Source organism: Dryobates pubescens, chromosome 10 (genome assembly GCF_014839835.1).
Source record: "Dryobates pubescens isolate bDryPub1 chromosome 10, bDryPub1.pri, whole genome shotgun sequence".
In the NCBI taxonomy this organism is placed as follows: Eukaryota; Metazoa; Chordata; class Aves; order Piciformes; family Picidae; genus Dryobates; species Dryobates pubescens.
The window spans coordinates 25,552,388-25,575,584 of record NC_071621.1 but is presented as its reverse complement, the minus strand read 5'-3'; the positions used below and the strand labels follow the sequence as shown (position 1 = coordinate 25,575,584).

Sequence of the window (23,197 nt, the reverse complement as noted above, 5' to 3'; positions counted from 1 at the left end):
GGACTTACTATTCCCCCAGCGCTTGCTTATTCTCATCTTGCATTCCTGAGATACTGCAGCATTCCCTGTCACAGACTTTAGGAAGATAAAGCAACTATTTCTTACACCTTTGCCTTCTGCAACACAAAGCAAAATAGTTATGACTGAAATTGCAGCCACCCCTGTTTGTGACAGAATGAAGAGTTTTGCTTTTTATTTACACAATTTGTTGAAGAGGTCTGAGAGTCTCAATGCACATTCATAGATCAAGGTACAAATGTTAAAGCCTGTATCATTTCCAGTTTCATATTATCATCATGAAGGTAGACAACAAAGCCAGCCAGCCAGGATCTGGGGGAATTACCCACCAGGAACTAGCACACAAGCAGCTAGCAGTAATAAAGACACAAACTATGTGAATTTTCCTTTTTGACTTAGGATAACTTGATTTGCATGGATTGTGCAAGTGATTTCACCTTTTGGACCTCTGTCCTTGCCAGACAAAGAACTGCTGTTAGTGGCTGAGATCCTACTCTTCTCGTAGGAGATGACATTGCTGTGATGTTCCTGCCACTATTAAATCTTCCATATCCTGTATGCTACAGCGCAGAATCAGGCTCCATGGAGGAGTAAACAACACTGTTTCTTAGAACAGTGACCTCCCTTCCATATGGAGGTAAAAGTGATAACAGTTCTGTAAACCAAACTGATTGCACTAGAACAATATGAAATTATTGCATTAGAAACTGGGTTCATTAAAGAATAGTGGGGGAAAAAGGAGTATTTTTGATCTGGCTATTATGTAAACAGGACAGACAAACACCCCTACATAACAACATTTATAGCAAAAGAACAATGGACTGCTTTAAAAAGGACTTTTCCCAGTTTGCTTCCACACTTCTTTGGCTCCTTTAATGCTTTCTCTTTTCACACACTTCCAATAACCTTGAATTCCTTGCTGTTGCGGTACCTGTTAATAAAGTTAAAGTATGTTTAGCATTTACCCCCAAAAGACTCTTTTCACAGACTGTGTAAATAAATATAATGCAGTGCTGCTGCTTCCATAGTTCACATGCATAGTATCAACTTGTGGTAGCAGCACTCTTCCCAGATTAATAAGCAGTAAGGATCACTCAGTTTAAAATACAACTGCTTTCTATTCACTACCTCTACTTGTGTTTCTACAAGCATTAACAAGATAGATGTGGCAGTCATCTGTGGAATTTAAACTCAATGATGCCAGTGTGTTACCCTCAAGCCTCGATGAATTCGGTTCCTCAGGACTCCCAGAAACTCGCCATGGCTGAGGCAGTCATCTCCATCTAGATCAAAAATCTTAAAGACGGTATCCAAAACATTGTCCGAGAGTTCTTGTCCTGTTGCCACTTTCACTGCTCTCTTGAATTCAGCTAGTAAAGACATCAGATTACATCATAAATGGCTGTGAACTTGTAAAGAAATTTGAAAGCAGGCAGAATAGAATAAGAATAGAATAGAATAGAATAGAATAGAATAGAATAGAATAAACCAGGTTGGAAGAGACCTTCAAGATCATTGCCTCCAACCTATCATCCAACACCACCTAATCAACTAAACCATGCAACCAAGCACCTTATCAAGTCTTCTCCTGAACACCTCCAGTGATGGTGACTCCACCACCTCCCTGGGCAGCCCATTCCAATGGGCAATCACTCTCTCTGTGTAGAACTTCTTCCTAACCTCCAGCCTAAACCTCCCCTGGCGCAGCTTGAGACTGTGTCCTCTTGTTCTGGTGCTGGTTGCCTGGGAGAAGAGACCAACCTCCATCTGTCTACAACCTCCCTTAAGGTAGTTGTAGAGAGAATACCAACATTCTGTACAATTTACAGCGTCTTATGGGTATCCTTATGGAGAATTTGGGATGTGTGAAATAGTAAGCCATTAGGAGGCCTCAATTCATGTGTTCTTGAGCTTGCTTCCTCTTTCATAACACTTTTTATTAATTGATAAACTTTTGAAACACACTACTCATGCAACAGCAAGAATGGTAATTTTTGCTAGAAATGGCTGCATGCTGATAACTTACATACTTTTGGCTGATAGCTGTGCACTTGGATGGCAAGTGTTTGCCTCACTGTCTTATAAAAAATATTACTGTTTTCTCGAGCCAGTTTCATGCCAATTAGTTCTGCAAAAAAATCTCTTCCCCTCAGAGAACAGTATTTTACATTATGTTCCACCTCACTCCCACCAACTCTGTAGAAACATACACCATCAAATGCTCACTGCACTGTTTACAGCACATGGTGTTATCTACCTGCAGTTCTGTTTTTTAAAGAACTAGGCTACCCTCTCTTATGTTATGATTCAAGGAATTATAGGAATATATGAAGAATTATAGTAGAAAAAGCTATCATACCTCTCTAGAGATTTACTGTCCTCCTCAGCTTTTTTGCCTTCTCTTTTAACACTACCATATGCATTAGAGCACTACCTACAATCCTCAGTTATGGTTTGGGAATTTTTACTCAAGGGAGATGAAGAAATGTGTGAGGTTGCTGTAAAAGAGCAGATAGTAAGAGCAAAACGATTATTGCTCCTTATAGCAAGCACAACCACAACACATGAATTGGGTGCATTTTTTTAAGGCATCACTGAAGTGTGAACTTCAAGGGGAGAATGGAGGTTACTGAAGTATAGCAGTATTGTAGATTATTACAGCAAGTTGTCCAAGTCAGTCATAAATATAGTAATAACATGGTTCTGCCTTCATAAATAAAGGCTGTTCACAAATAGCACTATAAATATGGTTAGTTCTGAAGCTTATTAGAGGAAAGACTTAGCTCTCATCTTTGCCTCTTAGAACAATTCAGGTCCAGAAGCAGTTGATTAGTTGGTTTAAATATAGTCTGTAACAGGACAAGAAATTCAAGGTGCTTACAGCAGAGTCTTAGTTTTGTCTTCAAAAAAGTGTTAACTGTTTCAGCTCTTGAAGCTAAACATAAATCCAGAGATGGCACTGCACTTTTTTATAGAATCATAGAATCAATAAGGTTGGAAAAGACCTCACATACGAAAACAAAACCCACATATGAAAGATGTGCAGCACTTACCCCTTTTAACAGGAAGATTTGCTACAGTAAACATCTGCATGGCAATAGAAAAGTCTTCCAGGTTATTTGTAAACTTGCAAAAAGTCTTGAATTCTTCCAAACTGATATTCTAGAATACCACAGAATTCAAATGATATTTAATGAGGAGTGCATTCAGATCCCAGTAAAATCTATTTCATTCAGTTTGGTGGAACCTTGTGCTCAGGTGTGATTGCTTATTCATGGTCACCATTTGTATTACTAAGCTGGCAAATTATCATTGTTTTTATTTGCATAAAATTTAAGGCCTGCAATAATTCACTTGGCAACTGATTACATTATTAGATATTCACACTCAAATGAAAACCTGTACATAGGAATGAGGAAGCAAAGCTGAACATGATTATGTACCAACCTCTCCTGCCTTAATTCTGTCTTTCACGTTCTGCCAGTAAATCTCATTGTTTTCCTCATCAGTGAAGTACAGTAACCATTCTGCAAAGTCTTCTTTTCTCATGACGTTCAAACCCTTTGAAAACCTTATGAATTCCATTTCTTGGACTTCTGTTTGCAGATTTTCCATGAATCTAAGTGTAAACAGATATTATTTGACAGTTTATACCTGCGTCACTGTATCACCGCTACTACTTTATCTACTAAATGCAGGAGACACTAACTATTAATCACAGATATTATCAGCATCATTGTTTAAAACATCACCAGTTCAATGTTACCTGTTCATGCAGATTTGTTTCCAGGGTTGCATTTCAATAATGACACCAGTAGGGTGCTCTCTAAGCCTGCATAGATGGCTGCTGCTAAAATAGTTTACAGAGACCCTTGGCATCTAGTTTTCAGTAGCGCTTAAAGTGCAGATAATGAGAAAAAATAACTGGTGAGGCAGTACTATAATGAATGAATGGAAAAGAACATGGTAACTAAAGGCTTGACCTTAATATGAGGTTTAAAAGTGCCTAGAAAGATGAGGCTTTAATAATCACTCAGGTGAAAGAAAAGAGAAAACTTGAAATCATCACTGCAGGAAAAGATACCTAGAGGTTTGGCAAATCAGTTCTGTGCCCACTAGAGGATGGATTAGAGAGGATTACAATGGACATGTACAGAGTTTGGAAGAACATTGAAAATGATGTTGCAGGTGTTTGGGAAGATAAGAAGAGAGTTATCTGAAAAAGGATGGGGTAAAGATAAAGGTTTTGAGGAGATCCTCATTCATCCAGGAAAAAGAAGGGAAGCATCAGGAGAAACAAGTAAAAACCTGCAGGTACAGAGATAGACCTGTAAGGAGAGTCATAGCTTTGAGTTTCCCAAGTTTGGTCTATGTGACCATCTGCTAATTTCCATTTCAGAAATGGGGCAATCCAAACCCAAGTGGTAATTGAAAAAATATAAACAGAGTCTAAAAACACAGTGATGCCTGCCAGAATCCCCTTAGCACTCTGAAAGAACTGATTTATTGAGTCACTGAAAACATTGACAGAAGAGAATGAAATACTCCTATGTTGGGACAAAGCAGTTAGCTGGAGAAGAGGACAGCTAAAGGTCTAGCCTGTATCAGAAGAGGCTCATTTGCTCATCAGTGTTTGCACAGCCTCACTGGGTTTGAATTCTTCCCCCTGAAATTTATGGCATTTTAGTCTGCACATCTATCTTTAGTTCTTAACTGAGATCTCTTGGACAATTAGCAGCTCAAAGCTCTGTGAAGTCTGTAAGGGGTTAGATGAAGACTGCTGTTGCAGCATAAGCTATTATTATTCCCCCCCTCCCCCCTCCTCTAATAATTAGAGCTGCACATGCAAACAAAGGGTCAACAAATGCTTCATGGCTCAGGACATGAAGGTAAATAAAAACCTGGAAGTGGATGTGATTTGAAGTTTCAGGCTAGTTTTATTAGGGTACTACTGAGGAGGGGTATCATATGCTCTCATATTTTATATGGACAATTTTCTAGTCCAGCAAAGGAGGTTACAAGGATTTCATAGAATAGTCAAACACTGAGGTATATTCCTCCACAGCCCACCTTAAGAACGTTCAAGTTCCTCCAGCTCTCCTTCTCTCAAAGGGATGAAACATTAACGGATCTGTTTGTACTACCAGTGCAAAGGGGAGGGTCCCCTGACTTACTCAGCCTGCAAACCACTTTTCAGGTATCAGACGCAGCTTCTACCCTTGTAACTCATGAAGTGATTGTTCTCTCTGGCCAGCCCAGCAATCAGCACATGCCAGGCAGACTGGCCAGTGTGGGCTAGCAGAAGCAGTCCTGATGCACGACTTGCCAAAATCTCTCCAGAACTAGGGAAGAGAGCTCAAGCTGCAGACCGGGGAGAGGACAGCATGGACCAGGGATGTAGACCCGGCACTGAATCAGTTTGGTGAGACTGACTAGGGCAGGCCAACTGCATTTTGGCAGTGGCCATCAAAGGCTTGTGTTTGGCTGGAAGTCACAGCAAAGACCACGTGGAACCATACTTGCATCTGTGACCGTTGTTTCCAACCCATGTAATATCTGGTCTGTGGAAGAAGCTGCTGACAATGAGGTCACTCAGAGAAATACACATAAAACATGGGTGTAGGGAAACACAATGCTTTTTATTCTCTTGGCTTTTAAGCTATGAAGAGTAGATGCATTCTGCAACAGTCCTAAGGTCTGTTACTGAAAATATGAGTTACTTATCTTGGGGAGCTAACTCTCAGTGATTTGCTTTGCTGGTTAGTAGCCACAGGTGATGACAAACTACAGAATTTTCCATCTTTTCTAGATACTGCATTTCCTTAAGCAGAAAACCCCCAGTGACTTGCATTCTAGTCCTACACAATTAAGGCAGGATGGCTGACAGACCAAGCATTTCTGCATGCTGAAGAAGGAGTGAGTGGCTCAACTAGCTGCACACATCAGCCAGCTGAAAGGTGCAGCAAAGCCAAAGAGAAAAGTGAAGGGTTTGGCTGTGGCATTTTTGATGTGTTCTTGCTTCTGTATCTTCTTGTTGGACAGAAAAGGAAGCATTATATTTCTCTAGCCCCACTGCGGGTTTTCCACTGCCTGGGCTCTTGCTCTCTCCAGTTTCTTTGGGGCAATAATATTGTGGTGCATAAGCCATGCATCTCACTGCACTACTAGGAAGAGGAGTGGGAATTACTTATTTAGATACCCCCCCAAAAAAATAATTAATGGATATTTCCTTTAAACTTGTAGGCTTGCTCCCAGCAAGCCATAGTGGGAAGATTTCCTGCCTTACCAAATGTGGCCTGGAGCAGCAGCTGAAATGTGAAATGTAAAATTTATGTGACACTCCTATATTACAAAAATTAAAATACTATGAATCATCACAACATCATTCTAGGTCACTCTTATTCCCAGATGTGAGAGTGAAAAATCCTAATGATTTTTTTTTTTTTTAAGTGAAAGTTATTAAAAGTTATTTAAAATAACTTTCTGGTTAGGAAGTAAAACTTGATACTTAAATGTCAAGGCACCACTAGGGAGGGATACTTGCTTTTGTATTCTTCTGGATCACAGTGCAATGAATTTCAGCTGGAAAATCCTTAACATTTTCCCCAGACATTAGGAAAAACAAGTATAGGAATGAAATTCCTGCTCTCACAAAGTCAGTGGGAGCTTGGCTGGGGACTTTCAAGGGAGTCAGAATTCAGCTACAGGAACAGGATTCTGATTGTAGGTGTGCTGTACAATTCAGAAATAATTACACTGGGAATACTTCTATCCTCCGGTAACTCAAAAATAAAAGCAACCCTGAAGTTTCCAAATAACAAAAAGGAAAGGCAAATGATAAATTTGTAAGGTGGGGAAATAGCTGAGAACTGACAGTGCTTTATTTAAGATAGTCTGTTTCATCCATACTCTCTAAAACACCCACAGTGAAGGCCAATAGCCAAATCTGTAATCATGTTACAATAGCATCCAGAAACCTTATCAGAATTTATCCCTCATTTTGTAATGTGCTCCACTATAGAAAGAGAGCATGTCTCAAGACCAACTCAGCTGTTGTAGAAGTGAAAATGCAGTAAAAGCAGGGAGACCTCAGGAACGCAGCTATCCCCCCTCCAGTGTGAGATGCTGCAACAAAGCGCTAGCATTGTGTTTCTGATGGCACACAAAGTAGTAGAATGAAACACAAAATCAAAGGTTACTGGAAGTTTTCCTTCCTATACCTCTTGACCTGAATTGAAAGGCAGTGGAGAGCTTTAATGCTCTAAACCAGAACTGACCAGTTTTTGTTATAGGCAAGAAACTTAACAACAAAGACAGTGGTGGTTATACCACCCTGGTATTGTACTCTGCTCCAGCTCCTATTTGGTCCTTTTGAAGGCTTGATAACCCTTTCTGCACCAAAAGACTGTTGCAAACCATCTGCAAGCTTGCCATTTTGCAATCTGACTTTCAAAGCTGAAGGTAGATAACAAATTAAGGGCTTGACCATTAACCTTTAGGGAACATTTAGATCTATGCTTGTAAACTCAGTTTTGCAGGGGGTAAGACAGTTAATTGATCTCACCATTTTCAGAATTATAGGCACAATCCTCTTTGATTTATTGTCCTTAGTGTTTCCAAAGGAAACCAAACTTAAACCACTCACTTTCATCTATAAGCATTCTGCAGAAACTAACCAAGGATGAAACAGATTCTTCTCAACATCATTATTCAGATTTACTTATGAGAGGGATATACAATCATGAAAACAGATTTTGTTCCATCTCTGCTTCCTCAGGATTTGATCCTGGTTGCATGAGATGTAATCTCTACATCTATTAGGGCTCTACATATACATGTGGATACAAGTGTAGGTACAACATCAAATAGGAAGGCAATCATATTCTACTTCTGTGAAATGCTTTCAAATTCCTAGATGAAAGTCACTGAAAAGGTACAAGGTATCATGATGATTTGTAAAAGCACTGTTGGCTGCTGATGCTACCTGAAAGAGGTTCTGCATCCAGGCATTGTCACAAACAAAGGAGAGCACCAGACAAATGTTAGCACGAGCTGTGTGGCTCAGCTCTGATGTACTTAAATGAAACACACCATGGAATTCAAAACACTGAAGGACAGAAACAGGACAGGTAGGGAAACTACATGTTTTGTGTATGGTTATACCGTTTGTGACCTTCAAGCTAAAGCAGACAATAAATCAGAAACCAGAATTAAAGAATATTTCTGGTGCAAAATTCTGTTAAGTTATGAGAAATTTGGGAGCAACACATCAGATAAGAAAATGCCATAAAGTGGATTTGAAATGTGAATGTTCCTTATATGATTAAAAGATGTCTATTGTTTAGCCATGCTGGGAATAGAATAGCATAGAATAGAATAGAATTAACCAGGTTGGAAAAGACCTCTGAAATCATCGAGTCCAACCTATCACCCAACACCATCTAATCAACTAAACCATGGCACCAAGCACCCCATTCAGTCTCTTCCTAAAGACCTCCAGTGATGGCGACTCCACCACCTCCCTGGGCAGCCCATTCCAATGGTCAATAACTCTTTGTTATGAACCTCTTCCTAACATCCAGCCTAAACCTCCCCTGGTGCAGCTTGAGACTGTGTCCTCTTGTTCTGGTGCTGGTTGCCTGGGAGAAGAGATCAACCCCCACCTGGCTAAAACCTCCCTTCAGGTAGTTGTAGAGAGCAATAAGGTATCCCCTGAGCCTCCTCTTCTCCAGGCTAAACAACCCCAGCTCCCTCAGCCTCTCCTCGTAGGGCTTGTGCTCGAGGCCTCTCACCAGCCTCATTGACCTTCTCTAGACACATTCAAGGGTCTCAATGTCCTTCTTAAACTGAGAGGCCCAGAATTGGACACAGGACTCAAGGTGTGGCCTAACCAGTGAGAAGTACAGGGGCACAATGATTTCCCTGCTCCTGCTGGCCACACTATCCTTAATGCATGCCAGGATGCCATTGGCCTTGCTGGCCACTTGGGCACACTGCTGGCTCAGACAGATGAGCACAGCAGGATTCACCATGTTCCCTTTCTGTGTCAGTGTGCCTCCTGTGTTCGGGCCAGTAAGAGGGGAGGCACAAGAACTGGTTCACATCAGCTCCATATTGTCTGAAGAGATGTAGACAGTTCCCATTTTCTATGTGCCATCTGAATGCAAAGAAAGGAGAACAGGGCAAATTAATTGCCCAATATATTGACTGTGGTTGTCTGACATTTTTTCAGTATTTGGACTGTGGGCTAAGAGAGTTGTCCATCACCAGTGTACATGTAGATACAGATGGTTGTGTATTTACAGAAGGCTTTTTTAATGTCAGCCAAACCGAAAAGGAGGAAGCATGAAGAAAGTCTATGTAAGTAATGAGGTGAGAACACTAGCTTCAGCTTTCTGAATTCCCATGTAAGTACAGTGAAATTCACAAAGAAAGCACTCCTGCCCTTTTTTTTTGTTGTTGTTTGTTTTTAAGTCAGCACAGCACAGCAAAATCTGTGTATTTAAGTAATGTGACAAGTCTTAGTGTGTCCTAATCGAGCCTAATCACTCCTGCTTTCTACTAGGTACTACACTGATCAATGGAAAAGCTTTCTAGGCAAAACCTTGGAAAATGATAAAAGCGTTTACCATCATTATTTTCTGCTTTTGACAATGATCTATGTCTGTACAGCTCATCAGTCATCTCTTGTAAAAAACAGTGTGGCACTTTGATCAAACAGCCAACAATAGCTTCCCGTGTAAGGTAAAATGTTATGAGAGGCCATCAGATGGAAATCACATTTTCTCTGAACAATAGGAACCCAGAACTGATGTGCCTGATTTACTTACAAATAAAATCATGTGAAAGGTGATATCTTCACAAAGGTTAAAAATACAGTGATCCTTTTATTCACCTTTCTGCACGTTAACCAAACTTCACTGTCATGTTGCAACTGAGATGGAGTGTCTACACAGTGATAAAGAGGCACTTTCCAGCTCTACGAAACATAACTGCCACTGCTGAAAAATTACCTGCATTAAACCTTACACTTATCCCACAGATTTTAAGAGCAAGATGTGGGAGTTTGATTTTGATTACAGGCCTCTATCTGTGTGGTAGGCAAAGGTCTTTAACCTACGTGTTCTGAATGTACTAGGTACATAGTTTCATCAATGTCAAGCCTCATTGGGTCAGTGTAGGATTTTATCTAAAACCTGAGACTTTTCAGTTTACACTGTGTATGCAAACACAACCTTTTACTGGTGCTCTCTGCCTTTTGTTTCATTGAGAGGATCTATGGTATTTATAGAAAAGGGAGCTGGAGGCATACTTCACTCACTTAGGTTCCTATTGAATCAAGGCCTTCAAAAGAGAAAGGGTGTTTATTTGAAGACTGATGTGTGCCAGAGCCAGTGGAGCTGAACACTTTTTAGTGTTAGGAAAGTTGCCGCTTTTCCTTTTCTGCTCTGACTTTTCCCTAACCTCTACTGATTGCAATAACATGAATTTTCAAAAGGGCTGACACAGATTCTCAGATTCTGAGTATAAATTGAAGTAAAACACATTATCTTAATTTATATTTGCAACCTGCAAATGACTGATTATTTTTGTAGAAACGGTAATACTGATGTAGTTAATCTTCCCCTGATGTTGTGCTACAAGATGTGTGCCAAGATTCACGCAGGTGTTTAGGCACTTCCATTCATCTCAAAGAAAGACTGCATTTGGATTCTGAGCCCAAGTTCTCATAGCAAGATGTGTCTAGAGTTCACACTCACAGGAAAAAATCATCTCCTAAGTAAAGAGTTTTAATGAGTTATGCTGTGATGCTGTGTAGGTGGTGGCCATTTTTGACTGAAATAATCATCTCAAACCACTAATAGCCAATACCTGGTTTTCAAGCTGAACGAAGCCACAGCAGAACTTTATATGCTGATGTAGTCAAGGATTACAACATCTTTCTGACCTGTATATGACATATAAACTGAATGATTCCCTACATCAGTCTTAGAACTTTCTGTTAACTTCTGATTTTGCATAGCTTCCAAGCGATGGGTATACAGCACTAGGATTCCAGGAATAATGGCCACTTGACATTCCACTGCAATTTCAGTCTGATGTGGTGTATACCATACTTACATTCTGACATATGAGAGACAAAGTACCTGCATAGTCCCATTGGAAAAGTAGTTCAAAGGGTAAAGGAAAAGGCACAGGTCAAGTTTCAGTGGAAGCTAGAACTAGAAGCAAGCAGAGAAGTCGCCTATAGCCTACCATGACAGTTGTAACAGGGAGTGTCTCAGCTCAGAAAAGCTTTTAAAAATTATTAGCAGTCATGTTTTCAGTGATTTGATCAAGAAAAGCACTCAGGAATCGTATTGTCTTAAGGTATGCTACCACTCAGCTGGCAAGAATGGCAGTCTCAACCCTCACAGCCTTCAGGCCTGTTGCTACTTTAGACTTACAGTGGTGCTCAACTCCTGCAGATAGCAGACTCCAGGAGATAGAAATTTGGTCATGTAAAATCATGAATACTCTCCAGCTTCATTACCTGCTTAACTTGCTGCATCAGCTCAGTGTGAGGTCAGATTAACGCCAGTGTTGGTACAAAGTATAGAGGGGGTAGGAGTAGGACTGGTTGCTGCTAGGCTTGCCTAGCTGAACAAATACCTGAAAAACTCAGAATAGCGAAGTTTTTCCTTTCCTTCTTTTCCAAAGAAATGCACCAGCAATATAGTATTAACAGCATGGCTTTCCAGTTCTGCTGCCTGTAAAACAACAAATGGCATGATTCATTATTATGCACTGTATGAATATTAATAATCTACTCACCACAATTCTAAAAATAGTTATTTGAACTAAAATTTCACTACAGATACTTGCAACTGAATTACTTCCCAAAGCCATCACACAGGGCCTCAGAGCAGAACAATTCTTTCACATCAACCAGTAACAGTGGATTTCTTTATGTTCTGCTTCTAAATATTCGGTATGCAAGATGAGTACAATCTACAGACACCCTTGGTGTATCTTATTACTAGAAATGAGCAGGTTGCTAGTTGAATCTTTAAAAATTACATTTAGGTGAAGAGAGACTTTACTTAAAGTTACCATCTTTGCAAGAAAAGTCTTCAGTGAGGCATTTCTGTTACAGCCATTTAAAAACACTCACGACAATCTAAGAAAGGAAACTAGAAAAATACATTTGCAGTGCTCTGTTATAGCATGGTCTTACAAGGCTTCTTGCAAATGTTCAGTGTTAGTGAGCTGACTTTGTATTGTTCAAATCTGGTGAAGAGACTGCTGCAGAAAAAGGAAGCCACATTATTTCAACTCAACAGCACCTTTAACAAGCCTAAAACTGCGCATAATGCTGGATTTCTGTTCTTTCAGCACTCGCGTACTGGCATTTCTTTGAACGCAACAAAACACTAAGCAACATGAAGAGAGGTGGGGTGGGTTTTTTTTGTAAGTCTGGAGGGATTTCAGCAAACTGTTCTTATGACATCTAAATAGCCTCTGTGTCTTTTATCTGGTTGAAGAGGTAAGATGAAAGACAAGAGTCTATTCATAAGATTTAATACTAATGGTTATTTAGCTTTCAGCATCATCAATAACAAGTCCCATTAGTCCACTGTGTGTTTCATGCTTACTGCATATGTGAGACAGTTATTTTATAGTTAAAAAGATAACATTCTTCTTCTCTACTGCAAGCTACAATTCATAAAATGTCAGTGATAGGAGTTATGTATGAGTGAACCTAGGAAAAAAACCTTCAAGCCATATGCAAACTGTACACATTGTGCTTTCATTATTTAACTGCAGGCAAAGAATATTTAAATACCCTTAAGATCCATCCTTCCAAAGTTGAAATACTTCAGATTACTGTGAAGACTGATGCATAAACATTGCTATATGCTTTTTTGAAAGTCAAAAAGTCAAACATTCATGTATGCTTATTTGAAATTCAAGCCCAAACTATTTATGTCAGAATGCAAAAGATTTTTTTTTTAAGAAGAGAAGAGTCAACCTATTTCGCACTGCGGCAAGATTTTAATCTGCTTTTTGTGTTTTCCGTTTATATATTTAATGGCAACTTAAGAAATGCAAGAAAGAAATTTGCTGATGTGATTTTAAGAACTGAACTCATGATTGTGCAATTTAATGCTTCCAATGCAATTGCTTCATATTAAAAGCACTGCTGTACTGAAAGCAATCTGAAAAATGGGGTTTAAAATAACCTTTTTAAAACGAAGTCTGCAATAGAAGAAAGTTTTTTTTCCCTTCTATTTCACATTTCTCTTAGTTATAAGCTAGAAGCAGACGTACAAACAATACCTATCTCATCTTATCTAAGATGACAAAACCTCTCCCTGGATTTATAACAAATATGCACCTACTTGTTGGCTCCCCTCTTTATCAGTTGAAATTCCAAAGCTGAATTGGCAGATGTCCAAACACTATGTTAGGGAGAGTTAAATGTACTTTAAAACTACAAAATAGTACATTTTTAACAAACAGAATATGCAATAGGAGACCACAAAGACTACGGCTTAAGGGTAAAATTTCATGAAATTGCTTTTCCTGGAGTTAATGCTGGTAAATTAATGCACAGGTTAGTACATAATTCCTTTTTATCCACAGAAACATTAGGAGCTTTTAATGCTGAACTGTATAAATTAGTACTGACATGACAAATCTTTGTTAAAAGATAATGAGAGCTCTATTAATATTTCCAACACCTCATTCTCCTGAGCTTAGCAAAAGAATAACTCACATTTGGAATGCCTCTCTTGGCAATAAGAATGAAATGGTAACCTAATCCTGGAGCTGTAAAAAGGACCAGACTGGTAGCTTTGAGTCAGAGCTACTATCTAAATTAAGTGGAAGTTTGTATTCTGGTGTATCTGATAGCTTCAGCCCTGGGAGGGTGCACCACAGCACCCTTTTGGGCTATGCACTTCTCAGAAAGCGGAGGCACTGAGTGGATGGTGATGTTCTGAGTCTCATCTTGATACAGGCATGGAATGTCAGGGACACGCATCTCAACTGGGGTACTCAGACGTGTTCCAGGGTCCACTGATTCAGACAAAGAATCTCAAAGCCCAAGCTGTGATGCCACACAAGTCCATGTGAACTAAGGGACATGTGAGTACGTATTACAAACAGAGGCTTGTTTTCCCAGAGCAATGTTAACACTTCATACACTGTTCAAAAGCACCACCAACTGCTGAATTATACAGTTATTCCTTTTTCAAGCAAGACTGGACAATACATTTAATTTATTAGTACTACTAACAGGCTGTTAACATAGAAGCCTACAGCTGCAAACACCAAGTCACAGGCACACACCTACCTAATCCTGTAGCTCCGCACTGAGCTTTTGACATTTAGGACATGACACTACAGCAAGCAGCAACAAGTGCCATTGAAGAGAAACTTACCACACAGTGAGACAGGATTTTCAGAATAATGTACCTAACTGATTTTCAAAACTCATCTGAAATGTTAATAGACTTACTGTCTCTAGATTCTTCCTGCTTTTCCTTGCAGAATTTGCCTGAGGCATGACTGGAAAGCATTCATCATGATTAAATCTTTTGTGTGTTCCTGGTTCTTTTACTTGCTTCCTGGGAGATGGTATTTGCTGTGCAATGTAATGTCTTGTTGCAATAGAAATTGTGAAAATAATACTTTTTGACTAAAAAAAATATTTTAAATTTTGTTAAGCTAGATGGAGAAGTAGTCACAGAATTGTTAGGATTGGAAAGGACTTCAAGGATCGTCTAGTTCCAACCCCTCTGCCATGGGCAGGGACACCTCACACTGTATCAGGTTGCTCAGAGCAACATCCAGCCTGGCCTTAAAAACCTCCAGGGATGGAGCTTCTACCACCTTCCTGGGCAACCTGTTCCAGTGTCTCACCACCCTCATGGTGAAGAACTTCTTCCTAACATCCAATCTGAATCTACCCATTCTATTTTTGTTCCATGCCCCCTAGTCCTATCATTACCTGACACCCTAAAAAGTCCCTCACCAGCTTTCTTGTAGGCTCCCTTAAGATACTGGAAGGCCACAATAAGGTCTCCTTGGAGCCTTCTCTTCTCCAGACTGAATATTCCCAACTCTTTCAGTCCGTCCTCACAGGAAAGGTGCTCCAGCCCTCTGATCATCCTTGTGGAGTAGATGCATATGGTCAGAAAAGAGAAGAAGGTCAAGGGGAACAGTATCTTGGGTTCTGTCTACTGGTGATATCTTTCCAAAGACTTTTAAAAAAACCTTTCCAAAGGTAAGACTAAATCTGCAAATGTTTCTGAGTCCACTTCTTTGTAATGCCCTTTTATTTTCCAGCTGCTAAGTCAGTCAATTCCTCACGCCAGGCTTGTATCCCTGAATGAAATATAGACTTCAATCTAAGCAGTCTAGCCTCAAAGCCTCAAGCTTTCTGTCATTTTGAGCGTCTCCAAGATGTTTGGGTGCAACCTACAACTCTGTTCTGGGAAGAAGGTTTCAAAGATGTAACCGTTATGAAATTAATCCTACCAGGTACAGTCAAAAAACTGTAAACAGGCAATCTAAAGGAAACCAGGAGATTCAAATCTCTAAAAGCAGTGTTATTTGGCAAAGCCCAGACAGCCTCAAGTGGGTCCCAGAATGAAAGAAAGTATCATTTCATGATGAATCATCTCTAATCATGATAGAAGTTCACATTGAAGTTTTTAATGTTTTGCAAGGCACCTTCTTATGAGGCAGGATTTAGGAATACAAGTAGTCTGATATAGAAGGGATAAAATGTGCACTCTTTTTTTTTTCTACAGAGGGTATAACAGAAGATATCTGAGAAAAAGTCCAGTGAAGCATTTTCTAAAGAACAAACAGCTTATATCCAGCATTCAACATCATCCATAATTCCCAGTACCAGGGGAATATTGGTTTTTTAATGACAATTAATGCCATGGAATCATTATGCAATACTGTTCGTGCCTTTAGCAAAGAAGAAAACAACTTTATGGAGGTCCTCAGCTTTCAGTGCACCACTCACAGTTCTGCATCAGTTCATGAGGAGGTACTGAATAAAAATTATTTACAGCCAAACAAGCTAAACTAATCTGGGAGTAGATGCTATAGGAGATACTTTATGCCAGAAACAGGAACAGATCAAAACTAGCCACGTGCCCTGCAGATTGACTTTGTCTAACAGTCAGGGAATGGCACTGTTGCACTGTGAATCTTTGACACTGCCTTACTTGTGCACTGCTGGCACCTGGGCAGACCATCTTCTACACGCAGTTGGGGTCAGCCCCTCACAGGAATTCAGGAGCTGCCTCCCTATCATACTATACTTTAAAAATATTAATTTCAACCAGCAGTACAAAATCTGTAATGAGAAGCCCCCTCAGGAGGTATGATGTTCTTTGAAGCACACTCTTTTGATTAACATGGACTCGGCTGGCCTCAAAGGCCAAGCACACCCATCCTTACCACGTGTAAACCTTGGTGCTGAAACTGACTCAGATGGACTGTGACCAGCTCCCCCACCCCACTGTTTGAATGCTTCCCCAGGTAGTTCATGTTCAGTCTGCCATCCTAAGTTTAAGTTATCACAAAATGCCAAGTGACCATGCTTATGGGCACCATTTCAAGGTAATTCCAGTTAATTTTACAAGCAAAATGATTATGACTATATTCTTACAGTTTTGAATCAAAGGATAGAGATGTTAGTGCAAGGTCTTTCCTGGCCTGTCAGGAACCCATGCTGCTCTCTGGCTTCTCTATATAATGAAAAGCATTTCAGACTAGGTTAAGTAGCAGAGACTAATGCGGTAGCCCTGCCTCACACACCGGTGCAATGGAAAGCAATACTACTATGACCACAACAGGCTTCCAGATGAATTCACTACCCAAGTCAAATTCAGTGTACTTGCAGAATTAGTTAGCTAGAGATGTCAAAAAGCATGTTTCTCCGTCTCTCTTGAGGTTATAATGTCATCAGATGACATGGAAAAATAACATGAGTCTGTGAGACAATCACAGAATCACAGAATGGTGGCAGTTGGAAGGGAACTCTAGGAATCATCTAGTCCATCTCTCCTGCTAAAGCAGGTTCACCTAGATCAGGTTGCACAGGAATCCAGAGGAGAAGACTCCACAACCTTTCTAGACAGCCTATTCCAATGCTCTGTTACCCTCCAGGTTTCTAATAAGCTAATATTTTGATGCCACATGGCTTGATTCTTTATGTGGTTTACCTGCCTGGAGGGCTTCCTTTAAAGCTTGCAAGAACACTGCTGCAGTGCTCCTTGGTTTAAAGTATCCAAAAACATTTCAATGGAATTCAGTGTTAATCTGCTGACAGGAAACATACACATTTCTGTTGGAGAAGATAGTTCAAGAAAAGATGTGCATTCCCTCTGAACTGTGATGTGACAAGATTAATGACACACTCTTTTGGGGAGGGATATTAATTTTGGTCTTGCACCAGATTCTTGGAAAATGTGATATGCTGCACCCGCGTTACAGAACATTACTGCACAAGAACACAGCTCTCAACCACACCTTCTTCTCTTCAGTTTAGGCAGTCTTCAGTTACTCTGGGCCCAGAGCTCTGTAGACTTTGAAGCTGTGTGTAAGAAAACTTTAAACTAATTAGGAATTCTAGGGAGTAGATGGGCAGGTTATGATGGCCTGCACAGTCTCTGTGGCTGAGAAGATGCATTGCAACGCTGCAGTCTCTGAAGGCCCAAGTGTAAAATGTGATGACCAGCTAAGTGGTGATAAATATGTGTATGACCTCTCTTAGCTAAGGAAAAACAAAGAAGTGGACTGGTGAAACCAATTGATACACAATTCATAAGAAAATATCCATGTGCAGGTCTATAAATATACTACTTATAATAAGACTGAATTTTAGTTTAAAAGTTTTCTGTTTAGAAGAGATTAATAGCTGTGTCCCCAAATGCTAGTTAAATGTTATTAAAAAAACCCATACAAATGAGATACTTCATAGGAAAATGTGATTCTTGTGGAATTCAGAAGCATATATTTAATCACTTGGAAGAGAGACAATGCACAGCTAGATTATTCGCCAACATGGATTCCATTTGAAGAATAAATACAGAACAAACTGTATTGTCATTCCTCTCCTAACAAGAGCTACAATTAATGGCTAAAGTTCAGCCATTACACAAAAATTAAATTAGAAGCATTGAAACTACTCAGTAACTCATTAATCTAAACTGAAGGGCTCAAAAACAAAGTCCAGACAACCGGGCTGTATAGTAGATACCTGGAACCATGAGCATTATTTTCATACCAGGACACTCATGCACACCACACTACTAACGTGTCTTGATGGAGCTCAGGGCAGTCACACAAAAGCAACTGGTGCTGCTCACTGGGCAACACTTTTTGCAACATACACCAAACTCTTCTAGCTTAATGCACTTTCCTATAATATCCTACACTACTTCCAGATGAAGAGTTTGACTCTGTTGTGAAGCACAGGCAGATGCTCACATGGATGGTTTATATGAAGCAGAAGAGATCTGCTAGGATGCCAGATGCAGCATTTCCTTTGGTCAGTGGCAAGACAGGTGAGGTGAGATAGTCACTGCCTCTTTTGACTTCTGTATCATTTTCTCCAGTCTTGTAAATCTGCCTGCACCTCTCCTTCACTGAAAGCACACCTGTGCTACGAGTAAATCAGAATGCCTGCTCTGCAAAAGCCAGTAAGGAATTTCCCCAAAGACTGGGCTTGTTAAGGCTGGACAGACTTTTTTTTCTTGGCTTTTCTTCCAGCATTAATTACAATATTGGGGGGAAAAAATTCCCTCAACCAAAATACATTTATCTGGACAATCAAGTCCACTGCAACCCCATTCAAGGAGCATTCCTAAGTGGTGAAATTTTGAATTTTAGACATTTCAGTAAAAGTGGCAGAGCTACAAGCACTTTGGGAGCACAGCAAACAAACAGCTTGTTCTTTTCCTAACACAGTATCTTGATGAGTATTAATTGGTATCTCCATACAGTAAAAAAATGTCTGGGACCTCTGTCTACACACTGTAGAGGCAACGTACTTGGATATACCTGCTGGTTAAATAAAGTTGCAGACTGCCTCTTAAACCATATTTTCAGAAGTCAGTGACATTTTCCATCCGGTATCAGAGACTGGGATTACTTTGAATAAAAAACCCAGTAAACTCACACACAAATCTTGGAAGTGTTTTGGAAATACAGAGCTATTCCAAATGCCAAACTTCTGTTGCAGTATCTGAGCTTTCAAAGACCATGGTCAATTTAAAAACCATAGTACATTTTTATGCTTTATTTGCTTTGCTTGAAAGTAAAAATATGACTGCCACAATTATTAAAAATAAGGGGGAAAAACATAGGCACTGATTCCACTGCATAGTCTTATTCATTGCCCACAAAGATAACTTCTTTTGTAGGAAACTGAGACAGAAGACAAAACAAAAATTAGAAGAAAAAGTGATAATCTGGACTTTGCAAAGTAGAAATACAGAGGGCAGAAGAATTCCAAGATAGTTGTATACCCCAAAGCTATTTAATTCTTCTTTTGAACATACTATAATTCCATTTATGATCTGCTAAGAAACTGTATTAAATTCCATTTTCTGGCTTTCTAACTTCAGATTTTTCTCCATGGAGAATTCTGAAGAAAATTTTGAAGACAAAAAACCCACCAAAATAGAGACACTCAAGCTAAGGTTTTTAATTAGCTTCCAATAAGCTTATGTGTTTATAACTATATCTGTCCAACTGTATCAGAGTGTCTCTGGAAATTTTATACTATAGCTGTTCATTCATGCAGAATAAAGATCCTTTTTCTTTCACTGTCATGACAGTTAAGTCTCAATTGAAATAGGTTTTGAGGAGCAGACACCCCTGCTAATCCTAGCTATTTTAATCTGGTGACTGATGAAAAGATTCAAGAAAGGAGATGGTTGTTAGTCAGTCAAACTGACTTTTAAACTGAACTCTGGATGCATACTGAGGGAGCAAAACCTTTATGCATCAGATGACAGTTTCTGTTTATGCCTAGGATATATTAAAGGTGTTAGAAATCCTGCCACTTCCATCTTTGCCCCAGGGAGGTGAAAAAGAAGGAACATGAGATAGATCGACTCTTTGTAGAAACTGCTGATGCGTGATAGGTTTATAAAGCAGAGCCCTGTACAAATTTCCTATTGAATGCTTCAAACGTGAGCTGTTGCTTCCTCATGCCTAATTACCCATTTTCAGTTTACAACTAAAAGCAAGTTTGTGGTGAGAAAAATATCCTTCAGCTACAACATTCAATTTAATCGTGCAACAAAAGTAGTGCTGCTGATGTAAGCAACACCTTGTAGAAACAGATGGAGACAATACACCTGTACTCTAAATCTCCTTCACCCTGTTTAATCAGCTCCTTCTGGGCTGTTTTCAGTATGCTCAGGAGTTCCCCCTCTCTGTTTTCAGGCTCATTCAATCTCATCCAGGCTGCAGAATATCATGTCTCTGTGCTAACTACAGACTGAAGAAGAGATGGCAACTGGCAAAGACTGGGAAGAGTAGCGGCAGGATTCAGGACAAAACAGCCAGAAGAGAGTAGGAATTTACCTGCTTCTTTCATTGATGAGATGTATTTGCCATTTGCTGATACCCAGTGAAACTTCTAACCCAGCTGGAAGACCATATTCTAAGATTGTTCCTTCTTGTCTGTATCTTTGCCATTGTTTTTCTCAAAGGGGACATAAGTAATCCTTGCCTTTATCATCCAAATGACAGGAATTACATTTCAAATTAACTCACAATAAAATGATATTACCACAATAGCAGCATTTAGGGAAGTTTGAAATATCTATTTCTCATATGGCAATACAGGGTTTTTCTCTTTTTTGACAATGGCCATTGGAATGGGCTGCCCAGGGAGGTGTTGGAGTCACCATCACTGGAGGTGTTTAGGAAGAGACTGGATGGCGCTTGGTGCCATGGTTTAGTTGATTAGATAGTGTTGGGTGATAGGTTGGACTTGATGATCTCAAAGGTCTTTTCCAGCCTGGTTAATGCTATTCTATTCTATTCTATTCTATTCTATTCTATTCTATTCTATTCTATTCTGAAGAGAGTTTCTTTAAAACAGAGACTAAGGTAAAGTAAGTAACAGAGTAACTACACAGTAATGAAATACACTAATTGTGCACATTATCAGGAGAGTCAGAAGTGACAAACATTTTTCTTCCCCAGTTAGAAAGTAGTTGACAAATCACACACTTTCTTTTAATTAAAACACTAATACTTATCTAAAAAACACTGATAGAACAATAGTGTTCACAGGAAATATGACTATACTCTTGTAAAGAAAAATCTGTCTCTATTTCATACCTGAAATACTGTTTCGTCCCCAGCTGCTTTCAGATCATCTTCCTTCCCAATGATTCTCTGTAGCTGTATTTGTTAAAACACAAAAAACACACAGAAAAATAATCAAATTGGTCTTACAGGAGTCTCCTTTTTCAGAAACTTGTATTAATTTAATCTTTTAATTATTAAGTCATTATGTTTCTACAAGATTCTCTAGTCATGACAAAATCTGCATACTTAAGGACATTTTGCTATTCACACACACTTTTCCCCAGAAACCTCTTATTTCCTGTGGTTAATATAGCAGAGCAGAGCATATGAATCTCTCTCTCACAACCCAGCACTTACTCTATTTTTAGAGGAGATTTTCTTGAACTAGAAACTTAACATTCACTCAGTAAGGTTTTGGAACTCAGGAGTATGACTTCAAAGGTCATTTGGGAAATAAAAATTGTCCTGTGATTTTCCTCCCGTCCTACTAGACAGCTTTACATAGTTCTGCTACAGACATGACCTTCTGGTCATGAAAAACATACCTGTTCAACTGAAATACTATACAACTAACAACAAAGAACAACTGAATAAACAGGCCTATTTTCAGAACTGGCATTAAGCAGAATGTGGCTGGAGTTTCCCCTCCACCCCACAAATAAATGAATCTTGAATGATTTTTAGAAGTACTGAAATGACTTGCATTAAAAAACATAACTTTCACTTCCCAAGCAGAGTTTTAAGGTAACAGAGAAAGTGCATTAACTTACAACACCAAGTATATCCCAGCTGCAGGGTTTCTTTGACTGTGTTTTAGCTTGGGAGGCCAACACTACCACAAAAAGGAGTGATTTACCATGGCACAGAGTACACTTACCTTTCACAAACATTTGCATGAATCCTCAAGAGGACAGCAAGAAATGAAAGAACAAGGGACTTGTTACATTTCAGATATAGATATGGACTCACGCTGATCACTCTGAATTGGGAAACTTCAGGAAAGATACTTTCGAAGCTCAGGGGTTTTGAAGCTGCTGGTTTACTTCTCAAACATTTCTGAGTGATTCCTCACTCTGCCCATTAAAACTGGGAGAAATCATAACCAAATTTGCATAGCTGCTATTTTGTGGGATTATCAAATTGCTGCTGCTTCCCTGCCTCCTCCCCCCCTTTTTTTGGTTACATTGTTCAGAGAAGCAACACGGGCTTATCAGTAGTGAGTAGGCAAAACCCCACTAACTGTTCACGTCACCAAAGATCTTCCCTTGGCCTTCAAATTTTGCCTAATTCACCTGTTCTGTTTTGTGGTTGGTTTTTTTTTTAATAGCCTCAGGTTTTGAGTTTCTCAGGGCAGTTACTTTCTGTTATTATTTTTGAATGCCTTGATAGAATTTACCAAAATAAACACTGTAAACCAAGACAAGTAATAGTACTACTCCTTACAAACTTCTCCAGATTATTATTTTTTGATCACTTACAAAACAACTGACAACTACAGTTAAAAGAACATAGAATATAGAATAACAATATAGAGTTCTGGCTAAGACAACTGGCCATATTCTCACTGTAAACCTACAATTTTTCTTACCTGAAAAATCCATCTTTTGCTCACACACAAGAAATACAATGGGAAATACTTTACAAACCAGAGAAAATACAGTTTCATTTTAAAATGACTCTTAAAAAAAAATCTGCAGAGACTACTAAAGAGCACAAGACACCCAGTATAATTTTTTTTTACAAGTGTTCTGAAAGATTTAGTTTATTGTTTTCTTACACTGTATGTAAATCCTCAGAGTGCCTGAAACTATTTCCAGTGGTTTGCAGATTTTTTCCAGCA

The 23,197-nt window shown here is 39.3% G+C and overlaps 1 protein-coding gene across 1 annotated transcript in view; it reads right to left on the bottom strand.

Moving 5' to 3' along the window:
• Positions 1-516: 516 nt before the first annotated feature.
• Positions 517-23,197, bottom strand: part of MICU2 (mitochondrial calcium uptake 2) — a 136,257-nt gene continuing 113,576 nt past the window's right edge. Inside the window, exons 7-12 of the mRNA XM_054164608.1 lie at positions 21,388-21,450; positions 11,671-11,768; positions 3,466-3,637; positions 3,072-3,180; positions 1,231-1,388; positions 517-949 (exon numbers count right to left, since the gene is read on the bottom strand). Coding sequence (XP_054020583.1) covers positions 845-949; positions 1,231-1,388; positions 3,072-3,180; positions 3,466-3,637; positions 11,671-11,768; positions 21,388-21,450 — 705 coding nt within the window. The 3' untranslated portion in view covers positions 517-844. The remainder of the gene's footprint in view (positions 950-1,230; positions 1,389-3,071; positions 3,181-3,465; positions 3,638-11,670; positions 11,769-21,387; positions 21,451-23,197) is intronic.